Raw genomic sequence first — 22,963 nt, 5'->3', positions numbered from 1 at the left:
TTTCAAAGCTTCTTAAAATTCACTCAGCCTAGCAATAAGAACTGTTCTCATAATGGATCTTTAACTGAGAACATTTTGGCAATAGTCTGCATACTCCATTATGATGGTTTTGGTCAATCAGTACAACTAAAAAACAACGGTTTTTCCTTATAACCTATCAAGTTGCTAAGTGTAAATCACTGTAATTTACATATTCTATGACCATTATCCTAAAATAACATAAAGGTTTCCTTCCAAATTATTTTAACTCAATCTTGCCACAAAGACCTTGGGGCTTCCATCTGTATTGTTGACTTGTGAAGTTCACTGTTCATGTTACAAAACATTTAGCTTAGCTCAGAAGTAGCAATCCCAAATGATGATATTCTGCAAGATGTATTTACTCTGCATGTCCTTTTAGATAGGCTGAAAACATTCTTCCAAGAAACCTAACTGTTAATGTTTAGGATTATCTATACTTGCTTTAACATTTTCTCAGCATACTGAAGTAAGAAATAGATCTCAAGACTTCTTTTACCTTCAGATAGCAGTGCGAATAACAGTAATGAAGAAGGTTATCAGACAGCTGGCTGAGGCTGCTGACCATGTGCACGAGTTGCTCAGCATACATTGGTACAGAGTGCTCCAGGTTAATTTTATCCACCAATATTCTCACAGAAGGTAAAGGCCGCAGGGGCTGGAAGCTTGTAGTATTTAGCAATCCACTTAAGTTCTATGGAAGGGGGAAAAGCATGCAACTATTACATTTATATTCTATTATTTATACATTTTTACATTTCTCACATCTCTTTTTCTCTCAAAATACACACACACAAAAATGAATCTACATGTAATAAATTATTTACTGCTTACTGCAGCATTATGATCAAAATAACAGGAAACCTTAAATATTTTCAAAATAACTTCTTCCTCTGTGTTAGAAACTTAACTTTTATGTCTAAAATTTTCATCTGTAATTCCACTGAGTGTCAGTGCGCAGGTGTTGGCAGCAGGGCAACTGCAGGGGTGGCCTCTGTGAGGAGAGGCCAGGGCCACCCTATGCCGGACACAGGCAGTTCCAGCCAGCACCACCACAGAGCACAGCTGAGGCCAGCAGCCAAGCTGGTGGTGTCTCTGTGTAAATGTATTTAAGAAAGGGCGAAAAACACCACACAAGCTCAGAGAAGTGAGGAGAAAAAAAAAAAAGTGAGAAACAGCAGCAAAAACAGCAATGTCAGAGAAGAAGGAAGGGGAGGAGGTGCTGCAGGCACAAGAGCAGATCGTAGAATCACAGAATGGTTTGGGCTGGAAGGGACCTTAAAGATCATCTAATTCCAACCCCCTGCCATGGGCAGGGACACCTCCCCCCAGACCAGGTTGCCCAAAGCCCCATCCAGCCTGGCCTTGAGCACCTCCAGGGATGGGGCACCCACAGCTTCTCTGGGCAGCCTGTGCCAGTGCCTCACCGCCCTCTGAGTGAAGAATTTCTTCCTAACATCTAACCTAAATCTCCCCTCTTTCAGTCTAAAGCCATTACTCCTTCTCCTATCACTATACTCCCTGACAAAGTGTCTCTCCCCAGCTTTGCTGAAGGCTCCCTTTAGGCTCTGGAAGGTTGCAATAAGGTCTCCCCGGAGCCTTCTCTTCTCCACTCTGGAGTAGGTGTCCCCACTGCAGCCCACACAGGACCCTATGCCGGAGCACGTTTCCTGAAGAACTGCAGCCCGTGGGATGGACCTACAATGGAGCAGGGGAAAAGTGCGAGGAAACAGGAGTGGCAGAAACAAACTGTTATGGACTGAGCACAACCCCCGTTTCCCCATGGGCAAGGGGGAAGAGGCAGAAGCATCAGGAATGAAGGAGTGAAGGTGAGCCAGGGAGAAAAAGGGGTGGGCGCTGGGGGGATGTGTTATTTTGATTTTTGTCTGTCTTTCTCACTACCCAAATCTATTTTAATTGGCAATAAATTAAATTAATTTTCCCCAAGTCAAGCCTCATTTTGCTCATAATGGCAATTGGTAAGTGATCTCCCCCTCTTTATCTTGATCTGCCTTCCCTGCCCTGTTGAGGAGGGAGAGTGAGAGAGCAGCTGGGTGGGCAGCTGGCAGGTGGCCAAGGTCAACCCAAGAATATGCTAAGTCAAAATATTTTATTCTATAAAATGTTTACTTTTCGTCACTCCAAAGCACTATCTAAACTCATAAGCACCATACTAAACTCATGCTGATCTAACCTTTACGTGGTCATACACTACACATTCACAATCACGCCAGCTGTCTCAGAAAAAAAAGCTACTCCAAAATATAAATATTGCAATTTTACACATCTAACTCTATTTTTCATAGTATCCATTAAAATGGAGTACTGCGTCTAGTACAAGAAAGACGTGAACGGAACAAAACAAACGCATTGAAAGGCTACCAGGGGCCCTGGAGCACATGAGCTCTGTCTCGGGAGAGACTGAAATAACTGGGGTTGTTCGGCCTGGAGAAGGACAAGGGAGATCCCACTGCTTTATACAGCTGCCTACTGGGAGGGTACAGAGAAGACTGAGCCAGATTCTTGTCAAAGGTGTACTGTGAGAGAAATGACAACAGACACAAGATGAAACACAGGCAGTTCCAATCCAAGCAGGTACACGGGAAAGCTTGTTGTGGAATCTTCATCCTTGGAGCTATCTGGCACTTGGCTGGACAAGCCCTGGAGCATCCTGCTCTAATAGGACTTGCTTTAAGCAGAACATTGGTCTCCTAGAGATACTTTCCAGACAGCTCTTCCAGTTCAAATTACTTTATGAATTCATTTCTTTAAACTTCAAAATTGGACATTAAGTTAATCAGTTTCAACATAAAAGTTGAAATTATTATTTTCAACAGGCTTGCCTTCACACAGGAAATATAAATTGAAACTTCAAATAAAAAAAATTAATAACCAAAAAATTCACTTGAGTTGAACTTGTTTTCCCCAAACCTACAATAGAAATGGGGCTATTTTCCCACTGTAAGAAGGCCATCTTTCCATATACATTAAGCTAGAAGCGCCACAATCCCAAGCTGAAAGGAAATAGGACTATCCCAAGCTGAAAGGAAACAATGCTTCCCATTAGAGACCTGGTAAGGTCCCATTTTCTAAAATTAGAAGCTTATGTATGTATCCTAATGCATCAAGAGGTAACAGTTTTGTCACCAGTTCACTCACTGCAGCCAGAACAGATAAGCATGTCTAAATTGAAGAAAAATATACACATTCCTGAAGTATACTCACTGAAGAAATGACAACACTTTTAGAATACAAATGTTATCTCGATTTCAGACAAGAAATTACCAGTTAAAGAAAGGCTGATACAAAAATTATTCACTAATTCTGGAACGCAATTTGAATGCCAATTGTTGAATATTTAGCATAGAAAAGGACTTCATAAATAAATGCCTAACTCTCACTGCTTTAATTGTAACAACAACTTCTGAGAACTTCGACAAGATACATCCCACTAAAATAAACAAAACACCTCATCTGCAAGTACAGAGAACATGCAGTTAGTAGCCCCTTGTAAAAAACACATTGGAAGTGCTTAATATCAGACAAGAATTCATAGAAATTTAACTCAATCGATTCATTTTTCTTCTTCCAGTCTCTTTTCTTATCCTTTCTGCTTCTGCAGCCAGAGGTAAAACAGTAAGTATTCATTAAAAAACACTGATTCATCCCTATAGTACGTTGATTTCATGCACAGAGGAAGAAGGAGTCCTGTAGGAATAAAAACCGTACAGGATTCTTTAGCTGAAATTATACTACATATATCCAAAAGATGAAACAAATTTGGGCTGTTAGGAAACTTAATTTCTGTCTCTTTCCAAGATAGTCACTTTACAAAAATCTTAATCGTGGGCTTTTTGTTTTTTGTGAGTGGGCTTTTTGCTGTTGTTTTAAATATATTTATGTGATTTAGAGTAGAATAGAACAGTTTAGTTAGAACAGACCCTTAAAGATCATGTTGTCTGACTGCTGCCTGTCAAACTGCCTGACCACTTCAGGGTCATTTCTTATATTTTATAAGCATGCTTTCCCTGTACCTAGTTCATACCCAGCATTTTCCAGTCCCACAGACCCCCCTCTGATCAACTCTGCATCCAGATCAGAAGTTCTCCTCATATTCACACTGTCTTGAACATTCAGAGGGATCATTAACAATCAAAACAAAAACTGATTCCCTGCACAGTTTAAGTGACCAGATCAAACATGGTACAATCTACCATTAGTAGCCAAAGTCTTGAAGGTATCCCAGCTGGGACTTGAACACACAGAGCTACATGTTACGTCTGTGAAGTCTTTATAAAGCATATGTAATCAAAGATTTCTGATTTGACCAAGTATGGGAAGACCTGAATGGCAAAATGACAACGGATACCCTTCTGATTCAAAAGTTTTCCTAAAAAAACTTTGAAGTCATAGCTACTTCTTTTTAAGTCTGATGACCAAAAGCAATACAAAAACATTCTACGATTAAAATTTTTTTTCCTCCAAATGTTATTTTCCTACTAGTACATACCTTCAGTTTTAACAAGTCTATCTAGGTACCACACACACCATTCATCTTACCGATCTGAAGAGAAGGCTGGCAGGCAAACTTATTAGGAACTCAGTAATACACCTCGCACATCAAATAATAGTTCAGTGAGAAAATTATACAGTTCCACCCCAGGATAGGCATAGTTTCAATTTTCAGTATTTCTCATGAAGACAACAGTCAAAGATGAAAAAGTAGAGACGCACCTAGGCCTATTATTAAGGCAATATGTGTTTGATGCTACAACTTCATATATCTTAGCCTTAATAATTCTATGAAATAGCACATGCTGATATAAACAGCTGAGTAAGCATTGGCAAGTACATACCTTCCCACCCATTATTACGGGCATCAAGTGGTCTAGTAAATTGAATTCTGCCACAGGGATTATAATTGTACACTTAAGAATGGTGAATGTTGTGAGTCGAGTGGGAATGTATTCCTCCAATGATGCTACTTCTTCTGAACTTGGCATAGTTCTATTTCCATCCATGAGATCTAAAATAAACCAAGATTACATAAGTCTGACTAAAATACCTATCTCCAACAGTGGCTTTTTCAGAAACAGTTAGGAACTAGCAAAAAGTAGAAAGCACGTTTTTTTTGCCCCTTCATATTTAATACATGTAATAATCAGCGTTTGATTATAAACTGGTTCTACCGAAGGTTAAATGCAATGGTAACAGCATTGTCCTCACTTTGAAATCCAAGGTTTGGATGTGAGAAAACTGTACAGCTTTTTCTCAGTTTCATGCAAGGAACTTATCCTAACAGTTTTAGCATAGTTTGCTTCAATTCATTTTCTTCCCTGTATAAGTATTATTCGAAACAAATAAATGCATTTTTTCCTCTCTTAAGACTCCAAAAATAAGCTCAAGTTGTCAATGAAATAAGCCCTCCACACAAGAGATTTGAATCAAATGGCTTCAGATTGTCTGAAACTGTGTTAGAGGTATCACAAGCATTGATGGGGATACCACAGTGTTTCATTTTTATTTAAAATTTTGCTCTTTGGACTGGCAAATTTAAAGTTTAACTATTTGGAATTTGCAATTTCAGAAGCATTGAAGTTAGTCTGCTTTAATTCTGTGTATTTGTGTATATGCAACATGCATAGAGGCAACATATGTATATGTGTATATGCAACATGCATATAGGCAGGCAACATGCAAACCTGGCTTAGTTCTGCTATATGGCTCGTATTCGTGTTCCAGAGCGCACACTATCATTTTCATTATCCGGTGTACAGCACTGCTATCCAATCGGAGATTGAGTGGACCCACAATGAGGCTTTTCGTAGACATCTCCTGAACATTTCCAAAATCTTCATTCTTGACTGAAGAAAGGTCTTGCTGATTCCCAGAAACTACAAGAAGTTGTATAAATAATAACAAATTACACCAAACAACCAGACATAACGAAATTATAGCTTTGTCAGCTACTTTTGTTTCAAATCCTGTGATCACAGACTTAACATACAGAAAATACAACAATGCAAACTGAACACATTAATATATTATGACTGTCTTAACATATTATTTAAACAAAGACTATACCTGTCCGATGTTGAACAAACAAGACAAGATTTTGCCTCAACAGCACACACGGTATAACCTAGTCAATGAGGGACCTTTTTATTATGTTTGTATCTTTCAAGCTTGGGATTCTTTAACAATATCCAAACTTTTTGTGGAAACTTAACCCCAGGTGCCAGTGACAGCTGTGCTGTTCAACACTTTTTAAACCAGACTGACAATTGAAGATAAACCCTTCCTTCCATTCAGTGACGAGGTAAAGCATGGGCAGGGAGAATGAAAACTTCTTTAATCATCGTGTCTCAGACAATTTTTTAGAAGGACCACCGCAGGGATAAAAGGGTTGTTAAGTCTCTGCATCAAAAGATCTATAACCTTTGTGTTCAAAATAGCTACTAGTATACCAATTGAAGTAGAACTATCATTTTTCTGATATAAATGTAGGATAATGAAGTAGACCAAATTTACACACTCAGTGTATACAGGCCATCTGTCAACTATAAAACAGTATGCTTACATTTCTCTTAACATATTTTATTTGAAATTCTTCAGTTGAATTAAGCAAATTTCAGACACTTAAGTTTTCCTGTTGCATATGGCTTGTAAAAAAATAAAAAATACCTTCACCTCAAACAATTATTTTGCAAAATTTCACTTTTTTTCTCTTATAACTCATCAATTTGGAAGTGTCTTCACTGTTCTGGTACAAGCACTAAATATTGAATGTCTTGCAAACCATGACAAATCAACAGTCTGACAAAATAAGCATCAAGATTAAATGGATTTTCAAACCATTTAACAAATAAGAAAAAAAATCTTTTTGAAAAAAATATTTTTTGTCAGCATTCTTTCTGATTCTATCTTGAACACTATCAGGAAGTGCAAAAAATCTAAACGTAACACAAAAAACAATGCCAAAAGCCTTGAAAAGTAATAATAGCCTAGTTTTTCAATTAAAAAACTCACTGACATGTACCTGTGTGTATGGTTAATATACTGAAGTGACGGAATTTATACAAACCAATTTATGGAAAAGTTACACTTAATTATAACTAAGTGAAAAAAGAATGAGAGTAGAAATTCCATCAGTTCTATAGAAGTCAGTGCTTACAGGTTACTTTTTAAACTTCACAGATGCATAAAGGAAAATCAGGTTACCAATCACTGGGTATTCAGCCCCTCCATAAACCTTTTGACTAATTCTAGTTGACAAAAAGCTTAAAATCAGAGTGCTGCAAAATAAACACGCCACCAAAATGGATAGATACGCATTATAAACAAAGCAACTTCAAAATTACACTCCGTTAGGTCTGTAGGTCATGCAAATCAGTAATCAATGAAACTGATATACTACGCAACATTTCAGCAAAATATTGAAATGCAAAGCAAAAAATAGAAAAATGCAGTTAGAGGGGAAAGACAGGAAGAAACTCAAAATAAAACTACTGTACATGACTCACTATCTTGTTTTTATTCAAAATACTAAAAGTCATTAATACATTTCTATAAGTGACAGATGAAACTCCTGAGGTTAATGTTATCCAGGAGGTACTTGTGGTTTAATCAGTAATTGTATGCTTCAGAAAAGGTTAAAGGGGCAAAGAAGGTGTCAAACCAAAAATGCCTAGATAGATAAAAATCTTACAATCACAGTAACTGCCTCCCTATAATGTAAGCTGTGTTGTTTTTTTTAGGGGAAAAATGGCATGCACTGATTGTAACTAAAAACATACTTAATGTCAAATAGAAATATTAAAGTATATAAAAAAGTATTTGTTTAAAAGTTTAAACACCATATATTAGAAATGTAAGATTTATATTGCTATCAGAATTCTGAAATATCTATATATTCATTTTAAATGAGATAATTTACACCTACTTGTTCATGTTCTATTTATTAATTACCTACTTGATGTTCTATGTGGAAAATTAGCTAGAAAATAACTAACACAAAATTTCATCTACTTTTCTGAGAAACAAATGTATTTGAAAACTTAGGGTTTAAAATTCTTAATTCTATACATACAGCCACTATTTAAACTATTAATATAAAATTAACTATCCTATTCCTTTATGTGGTCATATAGCTGAAATTATAGGAATAACAATGAAATAAAAGCACCCAGGAAGGCTTGATAGGAAGCCAAACTACATGTTGTGAGGTGTTTTCCTAGTGACTGATGAAGAAAATACACGTCAAGCCCCTGAGAAAGGAAACTGAAAGAAACAGAAAAGAAACTGAGGAGAAAAAAGTAGTCTGGCCTTGAGCTAAAAATAAGTGCTTTTGAGTTGAGCAATTTCTGAAAAGAGTTAGTTACAGTCAGGAATAGTTATGTTGTAAGATTCCTTGAGTGTTCAGAAAAACAAGGCAAAATATTACACATAATCAAATTTTCCTCATAATCAAATATCTACGCATATACAAATTTCAATACCAAAAGTCAAAAAAGAGATGAGGTTTATCCTGGTCTTCAACTTCTCTACATAAAAGTATTGCGTGCATGTAAGTGGTTATTTCTTTATTAAAAACAGAAATACACTGCAGTAGAAGCTTGACTTCATGTATATTTTCTCAGCTTTAAATCACACGCATGGTAACCAGACAGGAAAGCCTCAGGGCTGGGAAAGAACTGCTAAATTACCTAGTCTATCCCTCAACTATTGAAAGCAATGCCATCACTTATTTCTGTTTGAAAGCTTCGCATGATCCATCCTCTAACCAAATTGGAAATTTCTTTCCTACTCCTTTTATATTTAATGTCTAATAAACCCCAAAATCAAAAGCATTAAGACCTCAGACTTCTCTCGGAAGATAAATACAGACAAAAATGAGCAAAAAACATTCTGATGAATTGGGCTAGGTAGCAAGAACAAATAAAAGTTTAGTCACGAAACAGCCAGAAGTTCCCAGACATCCATAGAGATGGTGTTCATGGTAATAAGTACACAGGTGGGGAAGAACACATTAGTCAGTAGGACTGCACAACACCAGCTGTAGATGACAATTTCCCCAAGGGTGGGGGAATCACACTGCAATTCATTTTAAGAATATCTATATACACAGATACATGTGCGTATATATATATATACATACACATATATTACTTATTGACATATAAACTCTTTTATTCTGTGTTTGTTTTTTTTTTTTGTGACACAAAAGTAGACACACTTACTGCATCGAACCCACTGTATTGCCTCAGATTTAGAGGTTAATTGATAGAAATCTCAAAAATGACTTAAAATTAGCAAATACCTGGGTTTGCATGGTTTAGACTAGTATTTGCTTACAAAAATACTTGGGATATTTATATTTAAAGATTATTTCTCCCCAACATCTTCTCTGCAACCATAAATGCCATCTTCCCCTATATTTTCAGATGAGTAATTCTAAAGGTATAGTTCTCTCTTCCTTGCATTTTCTTCACAGGAGAAAATGAGAGTACTCTTCATCTTCTGTATCATGTGGATGATCAACATAATTCCAGAATTTCTCAAAACATTTATTTTCCAAAGTCAGTAATAATAGTAACTTTTTAAAAAGACATCATACTTCATGAACTTTACCACTGCTACATGAAAATTATTTTCAGTTTAGCCACTATGAAAAATATCATCTCAATTACTTAGGCAGAAAAAAAAGAAGAACGTCAATAAATAAACAACAAACAAAACAGCTAAACACATTGATGAAGATGAAACTATGAACCTGATGGCAAATCTAAGGTAAGTTAGAGGACAGCTGGTCAAGGACCAGCTCAGTCTGAAGAGTCTTTGTTTCTATTATTTAACAGGGTAAACAAAGAAAAAAGGTACCTTTGCCACTAGTGCTTTCCATTGTGTACAAGTAATCCATGTAGAAAGCCCCAAACCTCTGCATTCCAGCTATCTCTGTGTACGTCTCCTACCAACAAAGCAAAGCAAACAAAGAAAATGTTGTATAAGGAAAGAATCTTGAGATTACCAACTGATAGGCTGGTATGAGAGAGATATATTCGTGTTTGGATTTGTGCATCAACACACGGAAAGGCTTATCAAAACAAAGGACAGAGGTTATCCCAAAGAATTCACCTTTCCGATAGGTAATGTAACTTCTATTTGAGGCCACACAAAGGCACATCCATAATTCCAGCAGACACGCTGACCAATTCATCAATAACATCTAGTTAATTAGTACCTTTAATGGAGTAAATATTCTTCACTTGACCTCTTACATCCAACATATCTGCCTAATTAACTACATCCAAAACTGAAGCTCATTTATTCTCATTTTTTATGGAATATGGTGTTTTTATCTTCAAACAGTAGTAATCTGAGCACTGGGATTTATATGTAAGCTATTCCATTACTACACATCAAATTTGCTTCCCTACTTGCCAAATGACAGGCAAATCATAAAAGCATAGAAGGCAGCTCAAGTAAATCTTAGAACTATGGATAAAGTTTGAATATGAGTGCTTGTCATTTTACTAATTAATTTCACTTTTTTAAGGGAGTCTTCATGGTTAGACTTCGTCAGTAGTACTAAAAAGGTGAAAATAATAACATTTAAAAGAAAATAGATATATTTGAAATTGTAAATGGCTTTGCCAGTACAATTACAGAGAGCACTTAACAGCACCTATGAACACACCTGGAAAGGACCACCTTGGTCACTGCATACAGTCTTTAAAAATCGCAGTCAGGGAATAAAGTTTTACTGCACAAGTTACAACACAGACTATTTGTGACTGAAAAGTCTCTATCAAAGGCAGAATTAGCAAGACTCCTTCTAAGTAGAAAAATATAAGAATAATACATAAGAATACAGTATCTACGAATATGGCACTCGCTGACAATAAAATTAACAAGTTGCCGGATCTGTTTTCCAGGAAAGGCTTTCTCAGTTTGAAGACCACAAACTAATTATTTGTTTGGTTCAAACAAGTACATGTCAGTAAGCTTGACCTTTTGCTAGCATTTCTATCATATCTTTGTGTTTTTTTTCTCTGTGGATGTTTTGTAGTTAGCATTTTTGAAAACAATGGCATTAGATTTAGCTTTCAGGATAGGAGGGGTTTTGAGGTTTCTTTCGGACATGTTTTTGTTGCCTTTTTTTTTTTTGAACACAAATAGGTTTATCATTTTTTGGCCATCTGCAAAGTAAGATTCAGTCAAACATGACTAAGTAAGTAAATCAGTCTTCTAAGAGTACACATCCAAAAATCATTAGAAATTCATTAAAGAGCATTAGAAAATATTTTTAAAAGAAAAAAAGTAATTCTCTGACCTTATGATGAGCTGCATCCAATATAAATTCTGCACGAATACTATTATTTTCTGGACTTCTGTAATCAAATAGTGAATTGGTAAGGTATGTCATCCCTTTTGCACTCAGATTTTCTCCACAATTAAAGAAGTAGGCCTCCTTCATCAAGTAGTCAAACATAATAATAAGGCAAGGGAGGGAAAAAAAAGTCAAGTTAAGAGAGCAGTTTCAATTCTGTTGTAACACAATAATGACATGATATCAATCCCTCAAGAGAATATTAAAGAGGGCACCTCTGCTCCAGTCACATATTTCATCATGAAAGAAGGTAAGATAATTAAAATCATTTTAAGTAATGCTGATGTTCCTGTCCACTCCCACCCCATTTTCAAGTTAATAAAAACAGCCTGGGCTAATAGTATACAACTAATAATACAGAACACATACTAGTTTTGTTTTAACAAAAAATTAAATTTAGATCATTGTTGCTCTGAAATGCGCTCCATCCTTTTAGTTATATGCAATCTTGTCACTCCACAGTCCATTTCTCTGACTGACCAATGCCTTTCAGACACTTCACCTATTCTATTCATAATAAGTAGCTATTTCAATGTATGACCCACTTGCTACTTGAACATTCCTCTTCCTTCACCTGGGGTTTTACACGCCTTATTCTCCACATCCTAAATCCTCTGCCCTTCTAAAATCAACACAACCTTACTACCAAGAGTTATTCCTTCCAACAGGGAATACACGTGAGATCAATTTTTGCCAACCATCTATTCTTGACCACATGAAACAAAGCTGGAACACGTATGAAAAGCAAGATGTCCCAGCTGTACCAGTACAGAGAGAGAACAGGTGAAGCAGTGTCAACATCATTGCTTCTACAAAAGCAGAGATTTTCTTGAATTCCCACCCTAAAGGGTAGCAGGAAATGGAAAAAAGGGCAATGCCCCAAAGTCCTTTATCAACGAATCTTCAAGAAATTCATTCACTCACCCACCAACCACAATTCAAAATTTAAGCAATTACCCTTAAACAAGAGTATTGAACCAGGGACGCAGTGGTTCGGCTATCTAGCAACACTAGTTCATAAGGACACATCTGCCCTCCCAGTCACACTCCTTCGATTAAACCAACACAACAGGCTAACAGAGAAAGGAGATGAGGGGGTCAACTGAAGGAGCCACCAGACTTGACAGGAATGAAAAGAAAAAGGGAGAGAGGGTCCTGGGCACTCACAACAAGGGGAGGGCCAGGGGGAGAGTTGTAAAAACACAACTGAGGAAACTAATTTCCAGTACAAGCACCAGTACACAGCAACACAGCCAATATCCAGAGCTTCCCAAAGGACCAGTGGGGAAAATCCTCCCAGAAATCAGGACATACATCGCAGCATGTGGCAAAAGAGAAGAGGAGAAACAACTCCCCTCCTGACAACCAGAAAAATTCTGAAGAAGAATAGTAACACAAAATATATCTGGAAGAACAACTCAGACAGACTGCAAAATCACACAAAGTGTACAAACGGAGGCCCATAGAAACATTGTACAATTTAAGTTGGAAGGAACCTCTTCCAGTCTTTAGAAAGGATGTTAAACACTATAGGCTTAGTACAGATCCCTGAAGGATGCCACAAGTAAGCAGGCAGACACCAGTCGGACTTCATACCTCTTTTGAGCACTGTGGTCCAGACACTTTTTCACCCAACCTACCCAATCAGTATCTCACTGATTTAGGAGTAAGAACTGTGTATGAGATTGTTTCAAAGGCCTTGCTAAAGTCAACACACGTCCTGAATATGGTTGTTAGTTTTTCTTCAGGCAGCTAGCTACTCGGCCATGTAAGCACAGCCCACCACCAGGAAATGGGTTCCTCTTCTGCAGTTTTTGCATGCTGCAGTTTAAGATATGTTTCATATTTTATTTGTATTTTAGTACTGTCAGGAGTTTTTTTGTTCATCCATGCTGGACTTCTGCCATACTTTCTTATTTTTTTTGCACATCAGAATGAGCTTCTTGTGCTTAAAGAACGCTGTCCTTGAAACTCAACCAGGTTTCTTAAGTCTCTTTGCCCGTTAGAGCACTATTCCACAGGATCCTGCCAAAACCTGCTCTTCTAAATCCAAAGGACACCAATCTACTATTCATCTTGCTCACTTCACTCACAATTTTAAACTTCACAGTCTCATAGTTCCTGCAGGCAAGGCTGCCATTCACTGTCAAATCCCTTACCAGGTCTTCCTTGTCTGTAACAAGGCCAGCAGAGCATCTCCTACAGATGGCTTATCCTTGTCTCCCCAGACTGTTCTTCTGGCAAACCCTTTAACTACTGGTTGCAGCATACCAGTTGTATATTGCATCCCACCACACTTCTGTATTCCCAACAATATCATGTTCTACAGCTACGTAAGGACACCTAATTCTTCATTTTTTCTGCTTCGTGTATTTGTGTACAAACATTTGAGAATGGATGACAAGCCATACTGCTCTCACAGGGACAGTACAAGAACGTGACCCAACAAACCATATCACAGTATTTGACCATTTTCCAAATAACAGTATCTTTTACCTTCATCTACGTTTGCTTTATACTGTTTTTGATGTTCTTGATTTTTCTTCTTAAAATACTTTCTAAGAATTTACAGGGAACTAATATCATGCTAAAAGGTCTGCAGTTGGCTGATTTTGCTTAAATGTAGTTCTCCACTACAATATGGCACTGCTTTATCTATAGCTCAACTAAAAAATCCCTACTAATGAATTTACAATTTCATCCATCAGTTCACTGTTTTTTTTTAACAGTAGTTCATATGAATACCTGGGTTTGTCTCACTAAGCAATTTAAGTTTGCTTCTACCTAAAATACAGTAATTAATACTCTTTTCACTTCACACCATCAATGCTATTGAAAAATGATGAAACATACTTGTTCACTATTTGAGTTACACCTCTATTACCCTTAGTGTATCACATTCCTATTTCTTCCCCTCTGAACTTCTGCTGATTTAAGTACTTTCAAAAAATTTTAACTGTGTTTTAATTTCCTATACAGAATCAAAGTATGAAAACATATATAATAACGGGGGGTAAGAGCGGTTGTCAAAAAAAGTCTTATTTTTCACAGCTTCTCACTCTTAGATGTTTGTCTTCTTCTCAACCCTAAGGATAAGGCATTGAGTTCTATATTCCAGTGATACATCTGAAAAACTTATTCAACAGTTGATAACAACAGCTTTTCCAATTCTTGCACATAAATATTTTAATAAAGCATAGCAGCACTGCTGTATTCAACAAGTCAACTAATACTGTAATATACTCACTTCATCATTCCTGTTCATGTTTTCTTCGAAGTCTTTAATTCCCATAATTCCTTTAAGGCACATGGCTTGGCAGCCAACAAAACCTATTTGGCAATCAAAGAAACGTTCACCTTTCATAAGGACCTAGTGGGGAAAAAAATGTGGTATTTTGAAGAATTCCAGTCCATGAGAAACAGAAAAGATGAAAAAAGTGAACTAGAATATGTTCACATTTATATCTTTAGAGTTTAAATGAACAGCAAGTTAATCAAACAGGATGTATACAAAATCTCTAAATTTCTAGTGCTATGGTGGTCAGACACCAAAGTAACCCCTTCCTCCTACCTGTGTGATTATTAAATATAAACACATCTAATATAGCAGAACATGAAAATCACTAATGAAGTAATTCAAAATATTTTGTCTTAGAAATTATTTACTGCAGTATTTACAATGAATAATAATAATAAAAAAATGTCAACAAAAAATTACCTCAACTGTGGTTCCTTCTTGTTCCCAGCATATAACTTCTTTGGATTTTACTTTCTGAGGGCTATAATAACTACTTTCAGCTTGCGTTTCAGTAAGCTACAAAACAATAGGATAAACACTTTATAAAAGTCAGTATTAGTATTAAGCAGCAGTAATGTCATTAATATACAGAAATGATGAGGACAAATTAAACTACGGCCAAAATTTATTAACAAGCAGGAAACAGGTGCAGTTCAACAGCTGTAACACATTATCCATATTAGAACTTCTCATACTCAACTTCTGGTTGAAGTATGCCATAACAAAAAGTTTTAAATCCACTACAGAACTTTTAGTTTGCTTATCTAAGGAGAAACTATGTGAAAAGATGAAACAGATATGCAGCTACGTTATTAACGTGGTATCAAATTAGTTTGTAAATTGCTGTAAAAATCCATAAATATATTATTTATTCTTCCCAGAAAAAAAATTAAACACCATGACAATATTAAGGAAATGTTTTGAATTGCAATCATACTTATTTTTGTTTCTTGTCATGGCAATTCAGAGAAACATGCATTCATATTTCTTGCATGATTACAATATAAAAATTTAAAGTGCTAATACACATACTCTGTGCTTAAAAAGCATATAACCTGGAGCTAAAAGAAAGGGAGAAGACAGAGAGGGACAAAATATTCAAGACTCTTTTGCATTAAAAAAAACTTTTATTTTTATGTTGAACAGCTTAAGTAGTTCTAATTTTTATATAAAATATCCACAAGCTCTCATTATTATTTTTGAGACTTGATACACATGGTTGTTGTTTCAAAGTAAAATTTTGTAATCCAAATGTCCATGAAAATTGGATTTAAAAAAAATCACTGATCACCCTTCAGCTGTATGCAATTATTGCAGAGGAAAAGCAATTAATTGATTAAAAGAACTCAGACATTACAAGAATCATTTTCACCATTATTAGAAAATGCAACATTTAATTTGGCATGATTTTTTAGCTGGAATGATATCAACTGTTCAGAATGCTAATGCGGAAACTTGACCTTATTTTTTAACCAAAATATGAACCACAAATTAATTCCATACATTCTTTACATGCAAGTAGAACAATGAATTCTGTTTTCCTCCTAACTGTCACCATATTCGTGTCATACTTCACATTTAAAATTTATAGAATTAAAGATGTTATATTTTAAGCAGTTTTTATCATTTCCTAATATAAAATGCACAAGCTTGCCAAAGAAACATTAGGAAAGCCCAATCCAGCAACTTCTGTTCAAAAACATGTTCCTATTGTTTTAACAAGTTTTCTCACGTGCGGAAAGAGTACATAAAACTAATACTTTATGACAAAGCACAAAAGAAAGTCCAATCTGAACCATGATAATGAGAATTTTGAGGTTTTTTTTTTTAGTGGTGTCCCAGAGGTTTAATTAAAGGCAGAAGAAATATTCTACATCATTTATTTTTAGCCTTTTTTTTCAATGAAGGCTGAAGCAGGTTGACAAAAGAACATTACTGAATGTTTGCTGATGCTTCATATCCTCAAATTTTGCAACCAAGTTTGCCAGGAGACTAAAGACTTCAAACATGAACAGAATACTTGCAACTGTCAAAGTCACTTGCTTCATCCTTTCTGCCAGCTGCTGAGCAGCTAAATGCTCTGCTATGCCACCAAACAAAAATAGCTAAGAGAAAGTAGCCATGGAGCCGCTCAAAGCAATAACTTTTGCACAGTTGGCAAGCCAAACAGGCAAAATGACAGGAGGTTCTGATGATACTGAGTGTATAAAGCAGGCACAAACATTATCTAAGGGTTATGAAATCATTGCACTTCATCCAAATGCCTCAAAGGCATGTATTAAAAGTATTTTACAAAATCAGAACCTGGATTTCTGATTTCTGTCAGTGTATTTCAGTATCTTGTTCTAACTCTATATTCCCTTCTGCAAACACAAAGTATCAGAAAAACCCAACAACTACTTAGAAATTTGATTAGAGCAAAGAAGAATAATAATTTCAAAATAAATTTCAATTGAATTCACATTTGCACATATTGTAAGGAAAAAAGGAAAACAAAGGAAATAAATTGCTCCAGCATTCATGAACAAGCTCTACCAAGCTAAAACTCTTTTATTATAAAATACATTTATACAAGCGATAGATGGATAGAGCACTGCAATAAGCTTTCACAAAAATCCTCTTAAGCTTCCCTCCCTCAAAAATATTCATCCAAGTATATTAACTGGTTTCCCTTCTCCCCTTTAAGATTAAATGTTTGCAGTTAAATTCTACCTCAAATAGCAAACCAAACCACCTAATTATGATGTGATGTGAACTTTCAATATTCACCGCCCCCCATTTTTTTTTGTTATTCCATCCATGTAATGTCCCTTGTCTCAAATCAAACAGTAAATACATTCATACAGTCTTCACGCACTTTCACAACAAACCAATGAACTCAAATATGACACAAATACTTGCCTTAAATGTCACTGTTGCCTTTGTACAGTAGAATCCGACTGAAATAATAGGATCCTTGAGGGACTGAGATTTCTGCTGATGGAGCATTGTTCCATCATCGATTCCACCAGAACTGTTCTCTTCATCATCATAACTCACAATGGCAGGAACAAAAGACCAGGCCCAAGAAACCCATCCTTGTTGCTGATCATCATCTTGATGCAGATAAGGATCTTGATTAATATACTGCGTAGGATATTGCATCACTGAGCCTGTTTCATCTTCCGTACCTTTTAAAACAAGAGCTAAGTGAAATTTCAAATCAACCATGCTTTAAAGTTCATTTCTTATACTCAAAAGTATAGCACGCAAAACTTATCTAGGACAAGATTCCATGTACCATTCACTGATATTTGGTGTATAGTGGTAGAACATACGATTAGAAATTAAAAATTTCTACTTAAGCTTCCAAATGCTTATTTACATCACTAACATTTTCCTCTTTGCAATAATTTTATCGTTTGCAGTGACACCAGAATTTGTCTTCTATACCACATGCTTTCAAGAGTTCATCCATCAAGGTCCTTCTGAAGTTGCAAATTAAATCCTACTAAATAATGATATATTACTGTCCTTCAGTTTTCAATTTTAAAATGCAATAGTAAAGGACTTCAATTGAAAAAGCCATAGCAAAGAAAATGTAGACACAACACAGCTCCAAAAATAAGGTTGAAAACCTCCTTTAAGTCAGCTTTTCAAGTAGTGGAAGATACAGGTTTATCTGCATTCTGCAAAAAGCACAAGTATGGCACCTATAAATCAATAAGCCAAACATGGGTTTTCTGTGAAAAAACATTAAAGGTAGCATACAGAACAATACAGGGATTTCTCCATGATTCATGATCCAAGTGGGTAACACTATGCGCAGCACAGTTAACTTAGCCTATTTGGTTTCATCATCACTCTTATGGACTCCAGAGAGGTATTAACTACTTCAGAGTGACCATGCGGATGTGCATGATGTAGCACTGTTCCCTCAAGAAAATAATACTGAACAGAGTATTAAACAGAACAGAGATAGGCATATCCCATTTTTACTTGCTCATTTTAAACTCAGAGGACCCCACTCTTACAAGCTTCAAAGCTTTAGTCTTCACATTAGAATAAGGATCAACAGGTACCCAAATTATTGGACACTGGCAGGACAGGAGAAAGAAAAACCCTCATGAGAATGCTCTGCACATTCTTGGAGGCATCTCAGAAGGGCGAAGCAAACCTCCTTACCACTTTCCTTAAAAATATTTTCAGAGATCAGTTCTGAATCTAAACATAAATCTTGACATATAGGAAACCAGAAAGGGTGCACAAAGTCTTGGAAATGGCCAAGAGGCAGAACAGTCGGAAGCAGAAGGAAAAAGAACTGATATGGAGCAGACTTGAATAGCTTAGCCTAGACTGTGCAGAGGAAGAAACACAGAAGAAATGGTGGAAGAGAAAAACTTTGGAAGTGTCGTAGGTGGGCTATATATAATATTTGGCCTATGTAATCATATTATATAATATATATAACATATACTATATATATCATATAATTATGTATTATATAAGTATCTATTTTAGAATATATAATATTTGGTCTATGTAGTCATATCACGTCATATAGTCCTATTAAGTCATCATTTAGATTATCTCTTGCTGCAGTATGTGTACAACAATAAAAAGACGCCAAATACAAGTTTGTTTTATAATATATCTTAGTATTTTAGAAGCCATTAAAATAAGACAGAACAGCAAACAGACTAAAATGGTTATATCTATATAGCATGAGACAGAAGATGTAAGAGGAAGACACACCTATCTTCTATCACTAACTTAAAATTACCACAACCGTTATGTAATCAGTCAAAATGCAGACAAACACACCAAGAAAGCAACCCACAACATCCTCTAAACACCTCGAAGAACAATCATAATCTATATTCCTTTATAATACATAATACATGAAGGAGTATGTACTTTGGAATCATAAAGCCTCTGTGGTTTTAATTAACTACGCTAATTACTACATCAACTGCAACTATATATGACTGAAATATAATGACAAAAACCCTATGCTAATGTGAAGTTAAGGGTGCACAGTAGTATCTTTGTCTTATTCAATAATAATAATAAATTGCTAAAACTGAAATGTCGGGAAGCTTTGAGCTAAAGAGTTGAGCTACATCCCTAAAACACCAGTTTTGCCTTTCTCAAGCAGGCTTTGAACACATAAACCCTCACGCTACCTTACGCTGTGATGCTGCATCACCACCGCCTTCAAGTAAGAGAGCCTCCAGAAAGGGCATCAAAGCAAAAACACCACAAGACATATGGAGAGGAAGGAGGAATAAATCAAACCAGCACAAAATATTTGTTAGTAAAATGAAGAATAAAGTGAAAAACAAAATAAATAAAGTCAAGGCTTGTAATAGAGAGAGATGAGATGACAAAATGAGTGCTATATTCAGATAATTCAAGCTCTCCTTGAGTTCCATCAGTTCCTTTGCAGATTTTTTTTTATAACTCTGTAAGAAACAGTAAATTGTGTAAAGCCTAACAACAAAAGGAATAGAACATAAATCAGAAAAAAATCCTATCCTTGCAGAATTTATACTAGTCTTATAACTCTATTATACAGTATTAGCAGAATAAAACATTTTGCCACTTTTGTCTAATGCTTCTCAGTCAGCACTGCAATTCATAGGCCACCTATGCATTCTTAATTCTTCCACAATATACAAATTATTTGAGCCAAACACCTCAAGTACCTCAAGTAATACTTTGAAGGCCTGCAGTACTAAACAAAGTGTCCTGGTTTTGGATGGGATGTAGTTAATTGACTTCACAGAGGCTTGTATATGCTAGGTTTTGGATTTCTGATGAAAATAGTGGCGAGAACACTCCCAGTTGTTTGCAAGGTCTTTTCTGCTTCTCACACTTGCCCTGCCAGCAGGGAGGCTGGGACAGCTGACCCAAACGGACTGATGAGATAACCCATATCACGCTCAGCAATAAAAGCTGGGGATACAGGAGGAGGAAGGGGGGGATGTTCTGAGTGATGGTGTTTGTATTCCCAGAAACCATCACACGGGATGAGCCCTGCTTTCCTGGGCTTGGCTTAACATCTGCCTGCCGATGGGAAGTAGCAAATGAATTCCTGGTTTTGGCTTTGCCTGTAAGCGTGGCTGTTTGCTTTATCTACTGAACTCTCTTCATCTCAACCACAAGTTCTTGCACTTTTACCATTTCTGTTTCCTCTCCCCATCCCACCTGGGGAGAGTGAGCGAGCAGCTGCATGGTGCTGAGCTGCTGCCTGCCAGGGTTAAGCCACAACAGAAGGCAAGTTCTGGAAGTTCAGAAGACCCCATTCTCTTAATGGCTACCTTTTAGGAAAACCTATCATGCTGAAAAAACAAGAAAATTGGGATAAAAAATCATTACTCAGTTGATGCTTATTACTTCTACATGCTCACATTTTCAAACCTTGACACTACACAATAATCAAATCTCAGTCTTGTGCTCTTCCTTCAGCTTCTTCTCCCCAGTATTTTATTCATTCATTATGTGACTACACTAATCACAGCAAACACTAAAATTGTGTACCGGGCATGTTTATATGTTCCTTCAAATGCAGAAGAAGGTAGATGAACCTCTAATACATATGCAAGACACAAGAAATAAAAGGAAACTGTCTCGTACTGCATCCTTATATCTAAGCCATAAATCCAAGAAATTTCAAAACCTGACACAACACAACTGATTTTTGCCAGTGTGAAATTTACCCACATAATATTAACAGTGATTCTCTAAACATCTAAAAGGCACAGAAACTCTTAAGGAGCAAAAATTCTTTGGGTAAGGACACATTTTATCAGCTGTCCCTTTTTTGCCAGTGGTAGCAAATAATGTTCATCTGTGAGGGTACTGCAGGGAAGCAGACTAACAATTTACCTTAAACCATCACAAGTACTCATACAGACCTAAGCTAGCTATAACCCAAGAACAGCGGTGATACAGAGCCTCTATGGAAATTCTGCTGCACTACTGAAACAGGATGATTATTCTGCATCTTCTTACAACGCTGAAGGAACTTGTACAATCTCAATTTTGACTATTTATCTCAGCATTAAGAAATTTCTTTGTCTTAATGTATACTGCAAGGGAACAAAGAATAGTGCAAAAAATTATTCAGTCATCAAGAGAGAAAACCCACAGGAACTCTTCCACCACCACAAGGCCAGAAGCACAGTGGAACATTATGCTATGCACCACTTGTCAAGTTTCTGTCTCTACCCTTTCTAGCTACCATAGCTAAGATCACAGTGGAAGAACTTTGCTTCATAGTTTAGGGCAGTGATTCCAGTTAAGAAATAAATTTTATATAAATTAAATGACCGTATGGCACGGCTGCATCTGTTTCCATGTTCAGATTGAGTTTGATCTTTGGAAATTCACTTTTAAACGGTTGGAGATACTTAAGGTATCTCTGACTAAGAGTCTGGAAACCAGCATCTCCCATCCAAAATCTGGAATTAACTGAGCAGAAAATTACTCTTTGTACTTACTTTTTTTTCTGCCTGTATTAGTTTTCAGCCAGGTAAGGTCCCTGATCCAGCTCTGCCCGTGGCTACAAAAATACAGGTGCTGGCACCGGGGGAAGCGGGAGGGAATGCATCACCATCCCTTCTGGCAATAACATGAATTTTCATCTGGCTGAATCAACCATGAAATGCACAAATTAAAGTTAATAAGTACTTCAAGAACACAGCTGTAGATGTTCATTCTTTTATCATTAAATAATGTAGATATTAAAATTAATTTCCTCGTCCATGTTCTAACTGCTATAAGCTAAAGAAGCCACTACGAACTCACTGCTAGGACGACAATATCATTAGTTGTGTAATCATAACTTCTGGAACTAATCACGTTAAGAATAGAAAAAGAGAGGTTTGCAGTGGAGTTATCTTGTGACAACAGTATTGGTGCTGACTTAGAGAACGCAACAAACCTTAAATTTTTCCCTGCAGCATGAACTGTCCTTGGGGAATCTCGAATATAGTAGCATATATGCTTTCAGAGTAACAAACATTTTCTGTACCATTTCCTTTGCATATGTTTATTATCTAAAGAACACATAGAAATGACTGATGTACAGAAAAAAACAAGTTCAATGTTTGTAAAAGTTGCCCCTAATAATATGTTTATACAGCTATTCAGTGGCTGTGTTGCCAAAGTGAATTTTATTCAAAAGAAGATACACATTATGAATCTACACCACAGAAAGACAATAAATTGACTCCCACAAGATAACCTGTAATATTCACTATGCTAATAGGTTA

At 36.3% G+C, this 22,963-nt stretch overlaps 1 protein-coding gene across 6 annotated transcripts in view; it reads right to left on the bottom strand.

Annotated features, from left to right (window-relative positions):
* Nucleotides 1-22,963, bottom strand: part of VPS13B (vacuolar protein sorting 13 homolog B) — a 473,584-nt gene that overhangs the window by 387,201 nt on the left and 63,420 nt on the right. For all 6 annotated transcript variants that reach the window (XM_040548605.1, XM_040548603.1, XM_040548600.1 and 3 more), the window contains exons 8-15: nucleotides 17,607-17,875; nucleotides 15,126-15,221; nucleotides 14,655-14,777; nucleotides 11,351-11,488; nucleotides 9,898-9,985; nucleotides 5,721-5,912; nucleotides 4,875-5,044; nucleotides 518-712 (exon numbers count right to left, since the gene is read on the bottom strand). In XM_040548605.1, the coding sequence (XP_040404539.1) occupies nucleotides 518-712; nucleotides 4,875-5,044; nucleotides 5,721-5,912; nucleotides 9,898-9,985; nucleotides 11,351-11,488; nucleotides 14,655-14,777; nucleotides 15,126-15,221; nucleotides 17,607-17,875 (1,271 nt within the window). The remainder of the gene's footprint in view (nucleotides 1-517; nucleotides 713-4,874; nucleotides 5,045-5,720; nucleotides 5,913-9,897; nucleotides 9,986-11,350; nucleotides 11,489-14,654; nucleotides 14,778-15,125; nucleotides 15,222-17,606; nucleotides 17,876-22,963) is intronic.

Source organism: Cygnus olor, chromosome 2, assembly GCF_009769625.2.
Source record: "Cygnus olor isolate bCygOlo1 chromosome 2, bCygOlo1.pri.v2, whole genome shotgun sequence".
Taxonomy (NCBI): domain Eukaryota; kingdom Metazoa; phylum Chordata; class Aves; order Anseriformes; family Anatidae; genus Cygnus; species Cygnus olor.
This window is presented reverse-complemented; position numbering and strand designations above follow the sequence as displayed.